The 18,416-nt window shown below is 42.8% G+C and overlaps 1 protein-coding gene across 7 annotated transcripts in view; it reads right to left on the bottom strand.

Moving 5' to 3' along the window:
* Positions 1-390: 390 nt before the first annotated feature.
* The window catches only part of FOXP1 (forkhead box P1), a 236,469-nt gene continuing 218,443 nt past the window's right edge, over positions 391-18,416 (bottom strand). For 4 of the 7 annotated variants that reach the window (XM_068983065.1, XM_068983067.1, XM_068983070.1 and 1 more), the window contains 7 exons: positions 17,796-17,997; positions 17,612-17,691; positions 16,911-17,012; positions 13,255-13,376; positions 11,447-11,516; positions 6,572-6,738; positions 391-1,163 (listed from right to left, as the gene is read on the bottom strand). In XM_068983065.1, the coding sequence (XP_068839166.1) occupies positions 1,019-1,163; positions 6,572-6,738; positions 11,447-11,516; positions 13,255-13,376; positions 16,911-17,012; positions 17,612-17,691; positions 17,796-17,997 (888 nt within the window). In that variant the 3' untranslated portion in view covers positions 391-1,018. Of the gene's footprint in view, positions 1,164-6,571; positions 6,739-11,446; positions 11,517-12,706; positions 12,877-13,254; positions 13,377-16,910; positions 17,013-17,611; positions 17,692-17,795; positions 17,998-18,416 lie in introns of all 7 variants that reach the window. The other 3 variants (XM_068983069.1, XM_068983068.1, XM_068983063.1) reach the window with 2 other exon arrangements.

The following is an 18,416-nucleotide window of genomic DNA, read 5'->3' as shown; positions in this document are numbered from 1 at the left end:
AAATCTGAAACAACCCTCTTCCCACATTCCAATACTGCTTTGTGAAATGAATCTGCATGGTTCCTAGGGTGTCTCTAATTTTTTTTTTTTTCTGTCATTCATTCTCTTTCTGGCAGGAACTTCACATCTGGGTGAGAGGACCTTCACATGTAGAGTGCAGCATTTGAGACCTTTTTGCAAAAGACCAAAACGGAATGTTTTCTGACTTTTGAGAAAACAGTGGTGATGTCTGAAGGGAAATGGAATGAGTGACAGAAAACTACGAACGAGAAATGACATTCAGCTTTGTATAATAAAAACACCTATTAACATTCATCACAAGGTACAGAAAACTTGAAGCCTCCAAGAGGCCGCGGGCCCAAATGGAGGCCTGAGGTCAGAACTTAAAATGGTATAGGAGAAGCCAAAAAAAAAAAAAAAAAGGCAATACATTAAAAAGTTTGGGGTAATTATTTTTAAACCCTCCCCCCAATACACACACAAAGGCCTTCCCCATCCCAACTGGAAGCAAAAAAAAAAACAAACTGGAGTAAAGGCAGTGATAATCAACATGCAGTACTGTGCAAATAGGTCGTCCATTGGAGTCCTTAGATTCGGGCAGAGGCTTGGTCTGCAGCTCGGGCGCACGTGCTCGGTTGGGTGTCCTCGTTGTGCAACGTCGGCAGGACTGCAGTTCGCAAAGTCTGCTGCTAAAAGTGAATCAGTTTAGCGAATTTACAACACTGATGTTGACTGTTAAGAGAGGAAAATCCCCAGTACCAAACAAGTCCATCCAATGCACAGAGTACAAATTCCTTTTTTCAACAAAAAGTAGAAAAATCAAAAATACTCCCAAATGGGATTCTTGATGGCACTAAGAGTTAACACATTGCAGAGTTGTCAAAATGTAGTGAAAAATCCTCCAGACTGTACAACCGATGGAGAACGATTTCACTGCCAACTTTTGACATGTTTTGTTTTGTGTGTGTGTTTTTTCCCCCCCAATCTTCACACTCTTGGGGTTGGCCTGCCCAGATGTTCACTCCATGTCCTCATTTACAGGTTCATCTTCATAATCTCTGTCATGGTCAAAATCTGGACTGTGGTTGGCTGTTGTCACTAAGGAAAGTGGCCCTTCAGCTTCCTCGGGGTCCAGAGGCTCTTCTTTGACGTGTACAGGATGCCTGGAAAAGCAAGAGAAGGTTCACTGAGGGGACTTCCCAACTCAAGGTAAGTTGGGTGTTCTGGGTAACACAGAAGCCACAATCTAGGGCTGTGACATTCTATACAGCAGCCACTAACAACATGTGACTACGAAAACTAAGCTTAAAATTGTGCTTCTCAGTTGCACTGGCTACATTTTAAGTGCTATATTGGACTGCACGGAAGGGGAGATTCCCATCATCCCAGAAGGGTCTCTGGATGGAAGCATCAGTGGGTGTGTCCTCCATGGTGTTTCTTACAGTGTGACGTGCACACACATTAACATGGGCTTTGGTTAAAATGCAGCCTGAGACTTCCATCTCTGACCAGCTCTGCACTAATGCTGCTAGTCCAAGGACACACTTTGGGTAGCAGCTAACGGGCCCCGGAGTGGCCTCCTGCGTGGAGGAAAACAAACCTTGAAATAATCCCATGAACCAAGAACCTGTCACGCAAGGGTAGTTTGTGGGGACCCAAAACTGGAGGCTGGGCAAATCGCGGCTTGATGTGTGTTCTGCTTTGCTAGTTAACATGCAGAACCTGTGAAAAAGCTCTCCAGAGACCAACCCCAAGCGAGGGTCTATCATTAATCAACTTCAAGCAAACACAGCAAAGAGACACCATGATACATGCTGGAAACTCCAAATTAATGCATATTTTTACAAACTGTCAATAAGGCAAGAAAAGCCCTGCCAGGAAACACAAACGGAGAGGAAAAGGTGCGCTCAACACAACAATATGATAAGCAAGCAGAGCCCCGGTCAGAATAATAACGCTGTCAGCTGTAAACAAGACTAAACAAGAGGCCCGGCTGGTAGCGGCCACCGGGACGCGCTGGGCTCTGATGAGATCTGCCAACGCGCTCATTACCCCCCCAGTGCACAGTTCACCCGAAGGGGCCGGCGAGGGACCACGAGAAACCACTCCGATAACAACTGAGAAATGCTGTTCTTAAATCATATTTACAACCGATCCTTTTGCAAATACAAATTACTTTCGGCTGTGGGGCTTTTGATATGTAAAAGAGCCATTCAAGTTATAAAACCCGGTTCCCATTCAAGTTTAAAAGAAAAAAAAAAAGATCCCATTGCAGGGACAGGCTACCAATGGTGGATTTTTTTCATTCAACTTTATCAAGTATTAGTAGTAAGAGGTGGTGCTGGGGACTGCTGCCTCCCTAAATAACTGATGTTGTATGCAAACCCTGAAGGCCACTTGAACCTTGAAAAACCAACAGAGGAGTGCTCCGGACTGCCCTTGCCACGGCGACCTCCAGAAGACCAACTGACTCTCAATTAGCAAAGCCTAGAGAGCGTTTGGAGGTGGATGTCGGGATGAATAGCTTTTAAAAAAGAGCCCATATTCTTAAAATCTATGTGCGAAATGAAATATGCCCAGGTTGTATTAGAGTATGTTTCACTGCTTTGGCTCCGTCTATTCTTAGTTTGTTAATGGTCCTCTTTATTTGTTTTCAGGTCAAGATCCAGGACCAGATGCATAATTTGCAGAGTCCAGTGTGAAGTGAAAATGCATTTGAAAAATTCATTGAGACTTTCCAGATGGAAACAGCTGAGCATTGAAACTTTCAAGCGTGGGATCTTTGTGAGACTGTGTTCATCGCATGCCTGGGAAGTCAGCCCTGGTAGGCCCCTCCCCTGTATTCTTTCGGGAAGAATTGGGTGTGTGGATTTTTATTCCTTTTTTTAAAAAAATCACCCATAAACGCTAGTTAAGGGAGGATGTTTTGTTTTGTCTACCCTCTCCCATTTGGGGTCATGTCTTCACATATTGCAAACATAGCAGGAATGTTATTCTGCTACCTTTACGGTTTTAATTTTTATGACTCTATGAGCACCATGCTGACTGACATGTGTACCACTTAATACTGGGCGTTTGGGACTGTCTTTTTCTCGCCTCTCTGCCCTTCAACCCCGCTGTGCTCTTTGTTGTACTACAGTGACCACTTCTATCCATACTTGATTTACTGGCTTAGGATAAATGTCTGAGAATGAAATTGTTGGAGCAGAGGCTAAAGCATCTTATGGTTCTTATGATTTATTGCAATGTTAATTTCCAGAGAAGCTCTATCAATTTAGACTCAACCTCATCAGCCCCAAGTGTTGCTTTTCAAATATGGTGTGTTGCTGAGCAGGTATAAGGAAAGTTCCAGTTACCTTCAACTGTGTTTCTCGGGTGACTGACAATGGTGAACGTCACTTTATGTTTGGGCTTCATATCAGCACTGTTGGAACTGTTACTTCACCCCCTCCCGTCCTCTGGTAGCATGGTTCTAGTAACAGTTGTTTGGACAAGAGTGTTTTAGGGTTGTGTGCTGCCTGAACTGTGAGTCAGCTGTGTTTCCCATTTTCCTATTTTCATTTTTCTTCACACTACCAGATATATTCATCTTTTCAGGTTTATAAAGCTGAATCTGATGACAGAAATGATACAAGGCTATGGGTGGGAGGGGTGGGAGAGGTGGGAGACCCTAGGAACAACTGGAGAGTCTTAATGAAGTTCTTGCCTTATAATTTGAGACTTTGACAAATGTTGGGCTAGGCGAAAGAAAAAATCAGGTATGTGTCACTTCCCTGAACCCCAACAAGGCAGAGTTCACGTGGGAGAGTATTTGGCTCCCCTCTGCAATCTGCAGGCAAACTTCAGTGAGATGATTTTCCATCCCAAAGACACAGGTGACGGCCCTGTGCACCCTGATTCAAACCCAGCACCTACTATTGAGTGGAGCCTCAGCAAAGGTGAACTGATCAGATCTACCACGTGACAAGCTGCCAACACAACCAGGTGAGATATTAAGGCTTCTTAGAACTCCAGGGAAATGAGATCCAACTTCACGACATTCCGTGAAACCAGCAGACCCCTCGCTGAGTGGGGCCACTGCAGGAACATGGGCAAGTAGCGTTTCAGAGAATGGGAAAGAATGGCTTTCCATGCAAGATCCATTTCAGGTAAGCTGCAAACTCCTTCAGACCCTCTGCTTCACGGTCACCCCCCTGCATCCTGGGAAACGGAGACACGCGTGGCGCCTTCCACGCTCACTGGCCACCTCCTCCCTTCTCTCTGACTTCCGATTCCGAAAGGGCTTCCAGGGAATAACTGTGCCAAACCCCACATTTTCCTTCTTAGATCTAACTGCTTTCTTTCGCCACTGTGGGAACAGCAGAGTTTTGAAAGCGAGCTGACTGCTGTCTAAAGGCACTATGTTCAGAGGGAATGGGGACAGCATGGAGTGCGTGCTTTGTACGACAGCTCCTTTAGCTCCTCCCAGGACGAATGGATAATACTCCAAGGCCACACTTATGGATACTTGGTAGTGTTCCAAAAGAGAAAAAAATGTAGTGGTATTTGAGTGTCACAGGGAAGGTAAGAGAGAATTCTATGTCAACACTAGGTAGCAGGTGGGCCGTTACTCACAGGGTCCTTTAAGCCTTGCTGTAAAGTTTATGATTTGAGTTATTCCAATAGAATAGAAAGGTTAGGAGACAATCTGCATCATAGCAGGTAATGCATGTTGGATAAGAATTAAAACTCCATCATTACAGAATTTGCTTAATGGAAATGTGAGATGAAAAAGGGTAACCATCTCCAGCACCAAGAGTAGGCATAGGAAATGGGCTGATGACATATAATTCTTTTTAGCAAAATAATCTATTGTACTGTACACTATGAGATTTAAGCAACAAACAGTATGCTTTTTGACATCTTTATACAGGGTTTTTTTTTTAAAACAAAACCACCCATCAATAAAATCTTCACTTTGTTAAAAATTAAACTGACTGACAGCTGTAAAACAAGACTTCTGTTATATTGGGGTTAACTCAAAGTTTCCATAAATTATAGTAACTATCTCATACAGCAAAACTAGCATCACTCAAAACTGCTGTGTGAATTTTTATCCAAATATCTTTCCTTTATTTTTTTTTAGTCATTTTTTTTTTCTCTTACTATAAACACAGGAACGAAACCTTGGGAGTTCTGTGGATACTATGAAAAACTCTCTCTTTTACTCAGTAGTTTCAGACGTTTTTGCTCCACAGTATTTCCTGAAGTAGCATACATAACAATTTATATTTGCTCTGAACTTCCTTAATATCTTAGTAAATACTCCTGTCATGACAATGATTTAAAGATGAATGTGGGTGTGATAATAAAGTCAGAAACACCAGGTTGCTGGAGGAAGCATGATATATGGCAGTGGCAGTGTGAGAGATAAACACGTTCTTAAAATGTTGTGGAGTAAATGCTAAGGGACTGTTGTTATGAATTTAAAAAGACTATTTTCATCTTTAAAGATCCTTTTCAAAGCACTTTGGGCATGAAATTCAAATGCTAAATAATCAAATTTCAGATTCCTCCAAAGCCACCAATTACCCACACTGGCAGACAGCATTTTGCCTTTGTTGTTAGATGCCAATTCATTCTGTTGCTAATTGCTACAGGTCATATTTTCCATTCTGATCACTCAAATGCTCTTAAACTAAGATGTTGGTCAGTAATTCAGAAGCATTGTGTAGACAAGGGGTCTATTTCTAGGAGCTGACAGCATGGTAAACACTGCATTGGTTTACTCCTTTAAAGCAGGCATTGGTTTTACAGACACTCGCTAAAAGGGAGAAGCTGTCATTCTAGAGCATCCCTGGTGAATCCGACGTGGGAAATCGGGGTTTCTTTTCTCTTTGAAACTCTTCTTGCAAGAGAGGGAGTGGTGTCACCCTGCCTGCCTCCCATCGCCCACCCCCAGGGGCCTCACACACACGCAGGACAGACAGCCCTCACCCAGCACTCTGCATGGTTCTGGGCGTGCTCATTATACTGCCGTCTGCTGCTATAATGCCCCTATTAATTTTCCTTTTGATATTTTAAGAGCAATCTATAAATCATGCCGTCTTTCCTTCGTGCCATCATTAATGCTTGGTAATAGCGCTTTAGCGCGGCGTGCGCAGCTCACCATTATCCCACCACCAAGTAAACAAGCATCCTTTCCCGCCCTGCTGGGTTCAGCACGCTGGCACGTTGAGCAGACAGTGAACCGTGTCACAGGATGCATACTGCTTCTAGGAGGAAAAGGTAAGGTGGCTGAAGTAACGGCCTGAGCTGACTGAGCAAGGGCAAAAAGCACAGGCATCATCCCCTTTCTGGCTCTGAGCATTTGTGGGGCTGCAGGAAGCCTACTATGCTTATGAGTCGGGTATAAGTAAGTGGTCCTTTTAGCTGCGAACCAAGCTGAACATTTCTGGAAGCACCCACTTCTCCCTGGGTTCTAGGAAGTCAGAAATGACAGAAAAGGTGTTGACGGCAGTCAGAGCAGGGCTCGTATGACAGAAAACCAGGGGGAGCCGATGGCGGAGGTGCTGCGGGGGCCAGTACTCACACAGCTTGCAGAGGGGATCTGCCCGGACTGCTGTCGCTCTCGTTGCTGTTGGTGTGCTCCATTGCCCCGTTCAGCTCTTCCCGGATAGCGCTGGCCAGGTTGCCCAGAGTGGGGTTTCCCATGGAAGCGGTAGTGTATAGAGGTATACTGTTCTCAGCCATCGAAGCCTGCCATCAACCCAAAGAAAATGTATGAAGACAGGGTGTACAGACAGGGAGGCTATCAATTACAGGTGGAGTCGATGGTCTTCAGTTTAATTTCATTCTGGTATAGTTGGCAAAGACAAGTTTCTAATAGGTCTAGAAGGGCTGTGCTTTAAGAGTCAAGCTGATGATGACACGTGTCCCAAGCTGGGTTCCAAAGAGCTATAGCTGGAGGGACCGAGGCGCCTGTGGAGTGGAGGCACAAGCTTTAGACAAGGCTATCTCATAATGAGTTTTCTGTCTGAAGCCTTTTTTCAAGAGGAACTGAATATTTCCAGATCACAGGGAAATGTAATGGAATTTTCATTTCTTTATCCACTTCGATGACTCCACTATTGGATATTAAAGATTTGATCAGATTATTCTGGCTGCAGAGCCCAAACTTATGAGAACTTCCATAAACATTTACGTCTCAGATCCTATAGAAAAGGAAGAGATTATAGAATTGGAATCAATTTTTATCTCCCCTCCCCATCATTTCTGTTTTAATGATTTTTGAATCTTTTTAGTGTAGTCTGAGATAACTGGTTGAAGGTAACTCTATGCAATCTTTCAGGTTCCAACCAATCATCTGGAATTTGAGGACCGAAGGAAAAAGAAATCTCTGGCAAAAGGAAGCTGTAAATCGTATTTCTTTGGGGGTACGTAAGTACATCCATATCGAAGGTGACAAAGTCACTCTAAGTTGAGTGTCAGCGAAAAAGTGTGGAAATGGAGAGAAAAAGAAAGATATCCTAAACCCGATGGTTGGATATACTGTTCATTTCCTATCTTACTGCACGTGAATAAAACGACCACCCAGTCTGAGATGCAGACAACAATCAGACCTCTCACTGGGCTACAGTGTCCATACTCTGTCATTTGGGTCATGATTCTGACCTAGCAACTGTGCATTTTATTAAAGAGGACAGCCTTGCAAAAGCTGGCAGCTGTAATTGACCAAGATTTATCAAACTCGTTCTCTTGCAGACTACACTCGGCCTGGCACGACTGAGCGACTTCCCTTTCACTTTTCACTTTCATGCATTGGAGAAAGAAATGGCAACCCACTCCAGTGTTCTTGCCTGGAGAATCCCAGGGACGAGGGAGCCTGGTGGGCTGCTGTCTATGGGGTCACACAGAGTCGGACATGACTGAAGCGACTTAGCAGCAGCAGCAGCAGGAGTAAAAGTACAATCACAAGACAATCTGGTGCAGTGACTCCAACTGGCCAGTGATACAAGAGTCCAGATGATTCTAGAAACCCTGGCTCTAGAGACCAAGTAGAAGCCAGAAGTGAAGAGAGAACAGGTGCAGAGCTGGGCTGCAGGGAATCTGCATGTTAAGACAATCACAGTCTCGCTTGCTGTACAAGGTCCAAGGCCAGAAACGCCTTCGAGATTTAAGCCCAGGGATGGATGACCTGCCCACACCTAACCCAGCACTGGCTATGGGATGACTTCAAAGCCAGGCCCACTGCAAGCCCACAGCTTTTCCTTCCCTCCACTTCTGAATTTATGTAACTGCCTTCTTCTAAAAAGTGGGGGGGGAAATCCCATTTTCATTCCCAAATGTGGTGAACTCATCTTGACGAACAGCACATCTGAACGTTCCTCACTCTCCTACTGTTTGTCAAATAATTTGCATCAAGTACTTTTTTCAACAGATCTCTTGTAATTGCAATAAAACATTTTTTCTTTTTCTGGCAGAGTGAAAAGTCAGACCCGTTGCCTGATCCGCCCCACACCAAACTGCAGCGAGACACACACACTGGCCCTATTTCTCCTTGACATGGAAGTTCTGCTGGGACCATCACTGAGTCTCTTTCACTTTTACAGTCAGAAGGTGGCAAGAGTGGGGCCAAGCTCTAGCTTGGTGTTTCTTCTCCTTGCAGCTTCTCCAGTCAAAAGATGGAGAAGTACATACAACACTGACGTGTTCCCAAGAATGTATGCTTCGGGATGAGCTGGCCATCCTATGGACAGGGCAACCTGTTCGGGGTGATTGATTCATTTTCTGTGGCTCTCAGTGTGTTCTGGGTCAAGGCCAATTCCGATGGGAACTGGATCATAAAACACAGCTGACACTGGTGAAAGGCATCCAAAGGTAAGCACTTACACCAATCCTTGATTCTCAGACAAAAAAAGAAAACCAGTGTGCTCCTCTTTTAAAAAAACGATGACGTGGGCTGCAATGAGAAACCCAGTCGCTCCTACACAAGACAGCTTCTTGGACATTCTCTGCCTGAGTGACCAAAGCCACCTACCCGAGCTTAGAAAACTTTCCACCAACAGCTTAGGTCTAACCTAGTGGCTCCTTTTGCACTTGATGTCTCTTTTGGAGCAAGGGGTTACAGATTTTACAAAGGACTGGTCCAATGCAGAGTACGTGGTTTCACATCACACTGGCCTCTCTACCCCCCCAAATCGAAGGTGCTTAAGTCCTGTCCCTCCTGGAGCCTTAACTGCTCTGAGATCCCAGCGGGGAGAGGCAGTCTATAAATATGAAGCTTTACGGTTACCCTTAGTTACTTCACTTTTTCAGAGCATAATGCAATCTGTCCCGAGTCCAATGTTTTATTTCTGTAGTGGATTCTGCTGTCCTATTTTATATATTGTATATCACGCGTTATGTTGCTCTAGTAATCTTTTGAAGATGTTGTTCCACTATTATTTTTACTTGCCTTGAAAAAATGGAAGTGGGCAGGAAGGGAAGGCCTGCTGGTGGTCTCTTTATTTAAGGTGCATGGTGGAAAGTTGTCTGAGAGGACTGTCTACTGACCAAGGACCCAAACTCCTGGAGGAGAGGGAGAAGATCCGTTCCTCAAATCATGACTTGAGACCCAGGTATTCACCTCACCTCAGGATAGATACAAACGATTCTCGGAAAAATGGTGGGAGAGTTTGGGGCTATCACTGAAAGTAAGAAAGGGTAGAGGGGCCAAAGGTAAATGCAGAAGTAAAGTGTGAGCAGTTCTGTAAAGAGAAAGCATCCTAGTGGAAATCAGTCACTAAGGTAAGAGAAGCCAGAGGCTGGAGGACCACTGCTGCTGGTGGGCTGTGTGTGTTTTTTTTTTTTGCCTGGCAGCCTCATGAATGTCAAATGTGCTTGTAATCTGAATACCATTCCAGATAGAGCAGCCTTTAAATTCACACTTCATAAGACTCCAGGGAAAATAAGCTACTAATGAATGGTATTTACAGTGGCGGCATCTAAGCGTGCCTTCATTTGCTTTTCTAAAGTTACTGTGTAAACTACAAGTAATTAAAAGAAACACAGAAAGTAGTTCCTCCTATTAAATTTGGTTTGGGCTGTGTGTGTGTGTGTGTGTGTGTGTGTGTGTGTGTGTGTGTGTGTGTGTGTGTGTGTGTGTGAAAGTAGTTCCTCCTATTAAATTTGGTTTGGGCTGTGTGTGTGTGTGTGTGTGTGTGTGTGTGTGTGTGTGTGTGTGTATAATTACTGAAAAGCTAAGCTGAGTGAATTTGCCTCTGAACTCAAAAGTGTGTTAAGGCTGTGTATGGTTCCATCCTCGGAAGCCGGAAGCTTTCGCTGAGTGAGTAAACTGGGAAAATGGTTCTCTAGGACGCAGGGCAGGTGCTCAGTGAGAACAGGAAGATTATTCTATCACCTCTTTACCCAACTCTGTTCCCCTTAATGCCGAGTGTCTCCATTGTGTTTTCATCACTATCATCCCCTGAAGGAGCCTTTTTAAGACGTCTGCTTCTGTTTGTGCCCTTCCCTCGGGAAATTTTAATTTCGGCCCGTTGAATGGGCACAAGACTTCGTCACATCTGTATCAAGAATGCCGGCTGCGAAGGTCCACCAGACCCTGTCCACCTATGAACTCCGGAGGACGGCCCTGCCCAGGTAAGTTCACTGTAGGGTACTCCAGTCCTCTCTCGATTTGGCCGTGACTTGATTGTTTGGTAGCTGAGATGTGCAATAATTAGAAGGCTTGACAGACGCCAGGGCTGCCCTGGTTACTCACATCGGGGAGGTCACCTCCCTCCTGCTCAAACCCCGTGTCTTCACCCTCCTCCCCCCACACCCCTCCCCCCCCCCCCCCCCACCGCTGGTAACACCGGTTACATAAGGACGGCTTGGTTTGTCAGTAGGAGCAAACATCCTGCAAGCTTCTTATGTAACCTTGAGCAATCTGCTGGAAACCTAGAGTCTAACTCTATGGCTTGAACAAAAACAGTTTACTTTTACCCAGCGAACCAGACCCAGCCTCCTCCCTCCCCAGTGAAAAGATGCTAAAATAGACTTTAAAAGAAGGAGAAGGAATAAAAAAGCTCTGCTTTCTCTTTAAACCGGTGAACAATAGAAGGTCATGTGATACAGTAGCCTATCATCCAGCACATTAATAGCTGTGCTAGAGTAATTACACTTGTGGTATTTTTGCCTCAAGTGAAATTCTGAAATAAGAGGATGGAAATTATGATACTGCTGATAAATATTAATAAGTGAACTTTTAATTTTTTTGCCACAATATTCAAAATGCTAAGCATCCTGCTAATGCTGAAGCAGCCCGATGTGTTTGCCTCCAGGGAGTACGATGCTTTGTGCACTTAAGAAAAAAGTTTAACGGAATTAAAATTTAATATCTAATTAGAGCGAGGCTAATATATTTTGAAATGAGTGGGGGAGACATGTCCCTCTGCCACAGAGTCGGGGCAGCCGTTCATCTTACCTGTAAAGCTGCATTGAGAGGTGTACAGTAGGCGTGGCTGGTCTGCATGTTTTTAATAAGGGAAGGGTTACTGTGTAAGAGAAAGATAAAAACTCAAAGTTAAACACAATCACCCCCCGAGTTCTTTGCTAAGTCTTAAGCTTGCTGGTATCCTTCCAAATCAGAAATGTCTCCCAGTCCCCAACCCAAAGGAAAGTCGGGTTTCTCCCTAGCCCCTGGCTTCACCGGGGGCTGGTCTATGTGAACACCTCTGAGCTGGATAGAGATTGCCGTTCAAGCAAATTGGGGGTACAACTGTGGACTATGTAATAATTAGCTTGGGCACTTCCTCCATGGATGAATCTTTTGTCAATTTGGAGCAGCCGCTCCTGACTCTAGCAGGAAGGCTGATGCTCTGGGATGTCAGTGAGCTGACGGCAAGGTCTCCTGGGAGCAGGCGGGAGGAATCCTGGCTCTTAAGCTTCTTCAGGATTTGAGTTCTAGAACAAATGCTAGAGGAATGGCAGGGTAGCTCTGAAGAAAAAGTCTTCAAGGCTCATTTACTGCCGAAAAGGAGAGAGGGGGTACTCCAGGGAGGGTTGGTCAGCCAAGGCTGGTTCAAGTCTCTCTGGCACAGCCAAATTTGTGAGGATAAAAGAATAATTTGATGCTGTGTCCATTTACTGATCAAATGATGACAAGATACTGTTCTAAGAACATCTCTAGACAGGAAGGATAAAAATACTTAAAAAAATCACACGTGAGGATATGGTCAGAAAGGTAGGGGTGGCTTTCGGGAGGAAATTACCTACATTGATCAATGATCCTTAAAGGAAGTAGATGGATTGTTAACTAATTTCCTTCCTATGCTTGGAGTACTTTTATCATTCATTTTACTACATTTATATTGTTATACTGAGTGAGCCAATAAAAAGAAATTTACCCCAGTAAATACACATTTTAACTCTAAAGAAGAATTTCCTCTTCACTTGGAGGAATTAGGGGTCACGCAAAAGCACTGAGTTATAGGGGTCCCCGTAAAGCTGCTGAATCAAAAGACAACCGGTATTTGCATTAAAGACGTCAAAAAAGCATTATTCAGGGCGCTGGTGTTCCAAGGGAAACGAGAGAAATACATGTACAAATCACACAATTTAGTTCCGTTGCAGAAAGCCGTGGCACTGCTACGTGGTGAAATGCAAAACTATTATGGGATGAGTCAACCATGCAAAGCCAAAGCAACAGCAGAAACAAAAAACAAAAGCAAGTAAAGGCTCTTACTGTGCGACAAGCTCGTCAAAGTTTTCATCGGGGCAGTATTTGCGAGGACGGCCTCGTTGAATATGGCGGCCACGTTTAAACTCTTCATCATCAACTGTCCAAAAGGACCCAAACTCATCCTCTACTCTGATAAAGCACTTATGCAGTGAGAGGTTGGTGCGAATGGCACCCTGGGATAGGAGCAGCAGCAAAGGAGATGAAGTGGCAACAAAAGGAGAGAGGCAGGGTTGGGGGCAGAACAGACATCCAATACAGGGAACAGGAGAAAGAAAATAAAATGCAATAAGCATAAGCCAATGGTTTGTGAGGGTTAATATGCATTGCCACCTAAAAGCTACTAGCATGTGATGCAACAAAGACCAGCAAGCAGGGCAAGGGGACTGGCGGGTATACAAAACGGGAGGGATGAAATGCTTTTTTGCTTCCCTTCACTGAGACAACGTGAAACCAGGTGTCTGGTCTAACACCATCTAGCAGCCAAAGCCTCTACGTGACACTGGTTAGCGCAATCCCAGCCAGGCTAAGAGGTTCAAACGTGGCGGACGTACCCACTGATCTTTTGTGGCCTTCGCTTTTGGAACTCTACTTCGTCCACTGTCCATACTGCCCCTTTAACGTTTTCTACTCGCACAAAACACTTGTGGAGACTAAGATTATGACGCACTGCATTCTGCAGCAAGTATAAAAGAGAGAACATTGTCCATAAGAAAAAGACTCCAAAAACAGCAGTAAATTCAGCCTAACAGCCCACGGTTGTAAACCCATCCCCAAGAGCTGCAGTTCCCACCCCTAGGAGGACCCTCCTGTGGTGAAGGGCGCCTCTTGCAAAAAAGAAAAATCAAAATCCAAAATGATGAGTTAACTGTACTTCGGCATTTTCACCTAATCTCTGGTCATAGTTAACCAGAAGTATTTTTTAATATGTGTATTAGCCCCCAAGCAGGTTTCACAGCCAAAATATAAAAGTAATGTTAATATGACTTCAAAATCAGGAAACAAGTAAAGCATAAAACAGTCCCTTTTAAACCCACTCATCTCTCATACTAAAATATTAGCTCCCAAATATGTTTCAAAGCCAAAATAGAAAAGTAATGTTAATATGACTTTAAAATCAGCAAACAAGCTTAAAACTGTCACCTTTGAACTCATTGTCTCTCATACAAAAATGGTTTAAGTCATTTTGCTGCTGCTTTTTTATTCTTTGAAGTTTTGGCTTTAACACCTTTGACCCATTTTCTCAGATTTATTCAGAAGAAATGGACATTGGCTGTTTACCACTGAGAGTACCGCCTCCTGCATCTGACAGGATCAGAGGATGACAAGACCCTCACTGGATTAGCATCCATTATCAAGCTATGCCTTACCTTCCCAAACATATAAAAGCTGGCCCTTACCAGGGGTACGTGCTTTAATTAACAGAGAAAATGCCAGAGGGAACCATGAGTAGAACTCTCAGTGGCAAAGCGAGAATGCTTTACTATTTGATGGCTTCTATTTACATATAACTTTCTTAGGGTAAGAAGTAAATTCGGGTCACTCCTAAACTGAAACCCTTGACATCTGTAACCTACCAAAGGAGGGGCTCAACTGAAGGGTGAAGAGGTTTTAACATCTCAGCTTTCCTGAGTTTCAGGAAATTCCACAACCCTCACCAGGTAAAGTAACAAGCACCGCTTTACTTCTTCAGTTCTCCTGGTTGAACTTATTGACCCTTCAAACTGGACATGAGGGTATTTCAGAGAGACCCATGTCATTTACTCCCAATTTTCTTCTTACGGGGAATAAGGTGACAATGGGGGCATAAGAAGACGATACCAATACCACACCTCACAGCCCTCGTAAGTCCTTCACTTTATTTCAGCAACACTGCTATTGCTCCAACATTGTGTATTCCTTCCCTTCACTATTTCCTCTCTCCCTGATCCTTTCCAGGGGCAGAGCTGGATTTGTTCTTTGAGAGGTGTTTCCATTTTTGGATAATCACCACTGGTGACTTTGTGAGGAGTCATGCTCAAGAAGGGTGATTTTTCTGGTCTGATTTAGAAGGTAATGAGATAAATTTTATCACATGGCATGATGAACTGCTCACAGGAAGAAGCCATAGGATAAATACTCAAGGAATTTGTGAGCAATACCAGCATAACTGGGTGGGTTCAAGACCTCCAAGTGACTATGAAAGGATACCCCTGATTCAAACAGGTTTGATAGGTTTCTACCAAACAACAATCTCTGGAAAATGGTTGGCATTATACTTGGTAGGACAAATTTCTCCACATATAAATGAGTCTTTAAAAAGCATTTTCTTTTTTATGTTGCACAAAGGCAGAGATAACAGTAGACCCTTAGCATTCTTTATCTCCTAAAACAACACTGAAGTGCTTGAAATAAACCCAAGTTTCTTACCAAAAAAAAAAAAATCCAGAGTATATGTACCCAGAGGACGCCTAACTGGGAACAGAAAGCAGTATTTCTCCTCATCCTATCTACTATTTTACAGTAAGTATCAAGATGTACAAACTGGAAAAGCCGTGTCTGAAAAACAGGACTGCTCTAGAACTGTCTATATTGTACAGCCATGTAAATTAAGATGTAAGGTCAAAACTTAAGTTTCTGCTTTTGAAGACTGTACATCCAAGCACAAGCAACTGGAAATAGAGAATTTCCCCGAAAAGGTGAGTGAGCTCTTCCCAGTCATCATTTTACCTGGCATTTTATCTTTTGTGTAAGACTGCAGCACAAATAGGACATGGAGAGAAAAGTGTATGTATTTATGAATCATTAAATACTTCACCTAGGACTGTTTATATGAATGGCACTTTTTCTGGCACTTTACAGAAATGAAAAAGTTAAATCTGAAGATTTGAGCCTAAATATCACATTCGACACTGGTAATTATTTTAAAATCTGATTATTTGCTATTTATAAAAGGTAATTAGAAGAAAATGTCTGCTTCATGTTTACACTTCCTAAATTCTGAAAAGCATTCATAGCTGAAGATTATTTGTATCTTCTCTTCCTTAGGGCAGGCTGAGGAAGAGAAAGGAATATTTTGAACCAAGTTCCTTTAGCGCCCATGTGTCTTAATAGAAAAAAGGTACATTGGGTCATTATTCATAACTGTAAGTGTGAAGAATTAATTCTACGGTTATATTCATTTTGTTTTAAAAATGCTAATTTATGACAAATGTAGTAGAGGAAATGTATTTTCCATGTTTGATTTCCTCCCATATAAAGTTAATAAGTAGCAAGGAAAACTTCTAGTTCAAGCAAAGCATGTTTTATTTGCACCCTATAACAAACCCCTATCATCTTTATAATAAAACCATGTAAAATATTTGCATTTTAAATATTTCTAAATGTCTTAGAATTGGGGGATTATAACAATTCTAAATATTAACTATGCAAAAATAATTAATCTCCAATAGTACCTGCCCCTTTTTCTATAGCAAAAATATTATTAAAACAGAAATTATAGTGAGGAAATCCAAAACTTGCTGAGAGCTTAATCTAATACAATGCAATCAATGCTAACATAATCTATACACTAACTGTGGAACTTGGATTGAGGACTGTTGTGTGGTCACAAGTCTTGCTGGGGGCATCCCACTTGGAGCTATGGATGACTTGTCTAGAGCAAATGGTATCAGTCAAGTCATATATTTCATAATTACTTTTCTTCCCCACAGTTAAATGAATATCTGAGTCTCTTCACTTAAAAAAACCCAACTTATATATATATATATACATACATATATATATAGGGTTCTCCTGTAGTAACTTCCATATACTGTGCTAGTGTTTGGAGTATACAGCCTTCTCCATTTATCTCACATTTACCTGATCATTTTTCCACGTTACTAATAGCTAATGAAAAAAGTTATCTATGCAGTCTCTGCAGAAATAAATACTGATGCTAGCTAAAGACCTCAAGGCATGAGGTTCGTGTACACAAGACAATTTCCTTCACATTCCAACCAGAGAGAGACAGACAAATTTGGTCCATCTGATGCAAAAGTAAGGGAGTCTTCCATCCTAGCATTTTTAACGCCACAGTAATTATTTTCTCAATCCAATATTCCTACAGATTAGACTCTCTGAATGTATCAAAACAATATTACTGTAACTTACAAGACGTTACCAACAACAAATTCTCCCCTGTAAATGGCAAAGATCCAAGACTAAACAGACCTGCAACAAAGCTTACCTTCCACGTGGCAGCATTACGTCGGAAGTAAGCAAACATTCGTGTGAACCAGTTATAGATTTCATTTAGTGTTAGCTGCTTTTCTGGAGATTCGAGAATGGCCTGTGAAGCGAAAGTAACAGAAAAAGATAATTTATGACCAAATCAGCACAACTGTCATTATACAATTTTTGGAAAATAGGAAACAATTGTGATGCTGAGCTAAAGCCTGAGAAAGTTTTCACGAAATGATCTAAGATGAATGGTTCTATTTACCAGTTCAATAGCAAAACTCAAAATGGAATTATCCAATTGTTTTGAGTTTTTATTTCTGTTTCCGTACAGAAATATTAATTTATTAGTCATTCATAAAGCTGAATCAAAGAGAAATGCAAAACATTTCACCAGCTGATTAAAGCTCAGTAATTATTTAGAGCTCAGATTAATTCTAGGGATCAGAGATTACTGTAGCTTGTGATAATTGACTTGCCATCTTTAAACAGGCTCATTTTCACTGTTGTGTGAAATGAATTTCCTAATAATCACATCGTATTGTAATACTTAATCAAAAGCAATTATATTATATATTGCAGTTTTAAAAAACCTTATAGAAAAGGTTTTAGCATGCTTGCATACTAAACGGTTTTAAATCTACTTCATCAATATATCCCTGTACACATATACCTTCTGATGCAATTTCACAAGCTGCATTGTTTACTTACCTGCCTAATTAAAGATGCATATGTAAATGGTGGTCTAACTTCTGCGTTCTTATAAAATTCTTGGTTCTGCGCAATATCTGCTAAATAAGAATCATTGTCCTATTAATTATCACTTTTTACAAACAGGCTGGTCGACAAGCACTGTTGATTACAACTCCACGTGAGGCAAAAATAGAGGATCTACCTGAAGAGATGGGCACGTTGTATTTGTCTGAGTACCGCCTGCGGATGGGGCCCACCGTGTGCATGCTGGTGGTGGTGATGACGGAGGGGCCTTGGGTGACGGGAGTGATGGGGGCAGTGGGGGTCGTAGGAGTATGAGGTAAGCTCTGTGGAGAAGCCTCTGACGCAGACTTGGAGAGGGTGACACTGGATACCAGATTCAGCTGTGAGGAAAGGAAGAATGCTTAGAAGAGCCACCGAGAACGCACCGAGATCCAGCGGGAAAGACACGGGGAGGCCTGGCCAGAGTTAAGCCTCTAAGTAGATGTTTATCACCAGCTGAAACAGGAGGGGACTTCCCATGTAAAAGCTGTTTATTAAAATTTCTAGCATCCTTTCCTATGATTCTTTTCATTGTAGTTGATTTATAGGTACACAGCTAAGTGATTTGGAGAAGGCAATGGCACCCCACTCCAGTACTCTTGCCTGGAAAATCCCATGGATGGAGGAGCCTGGTAGGCTGCAGTCCATGGGGTCGCTGAGGGTCAGACACGACTGAGCGACTTCCCTTTCACTTTTTGCTTTCATGCATTGGAGAAGGAAATGGCAACCCACTCCAGTGTTCTTGCCTGGAGAATCCCAG

The sequence above is a fragment of the Capricornis sumatraensis genome, chromosome 10 (genome assembly GCF_032405125.1).
Source record: "Capricornis sumatraensis isolate serow.1 chromosome 10, serow.2, whole genome shotgun sequence".
Taxonomy (NCBI): domain Eukaryota; kingdom Metazoa; phylum Chordata; class Mammalia; order Artiodactyla; family Bovidae; genus Capricornis; species Capricornis sumatraensis.
The sequence above is the reverse complement of the archived record's forward strand: the minus strand, read 5'-3'. Positions and strand labels throughout refer to the sequence as shown.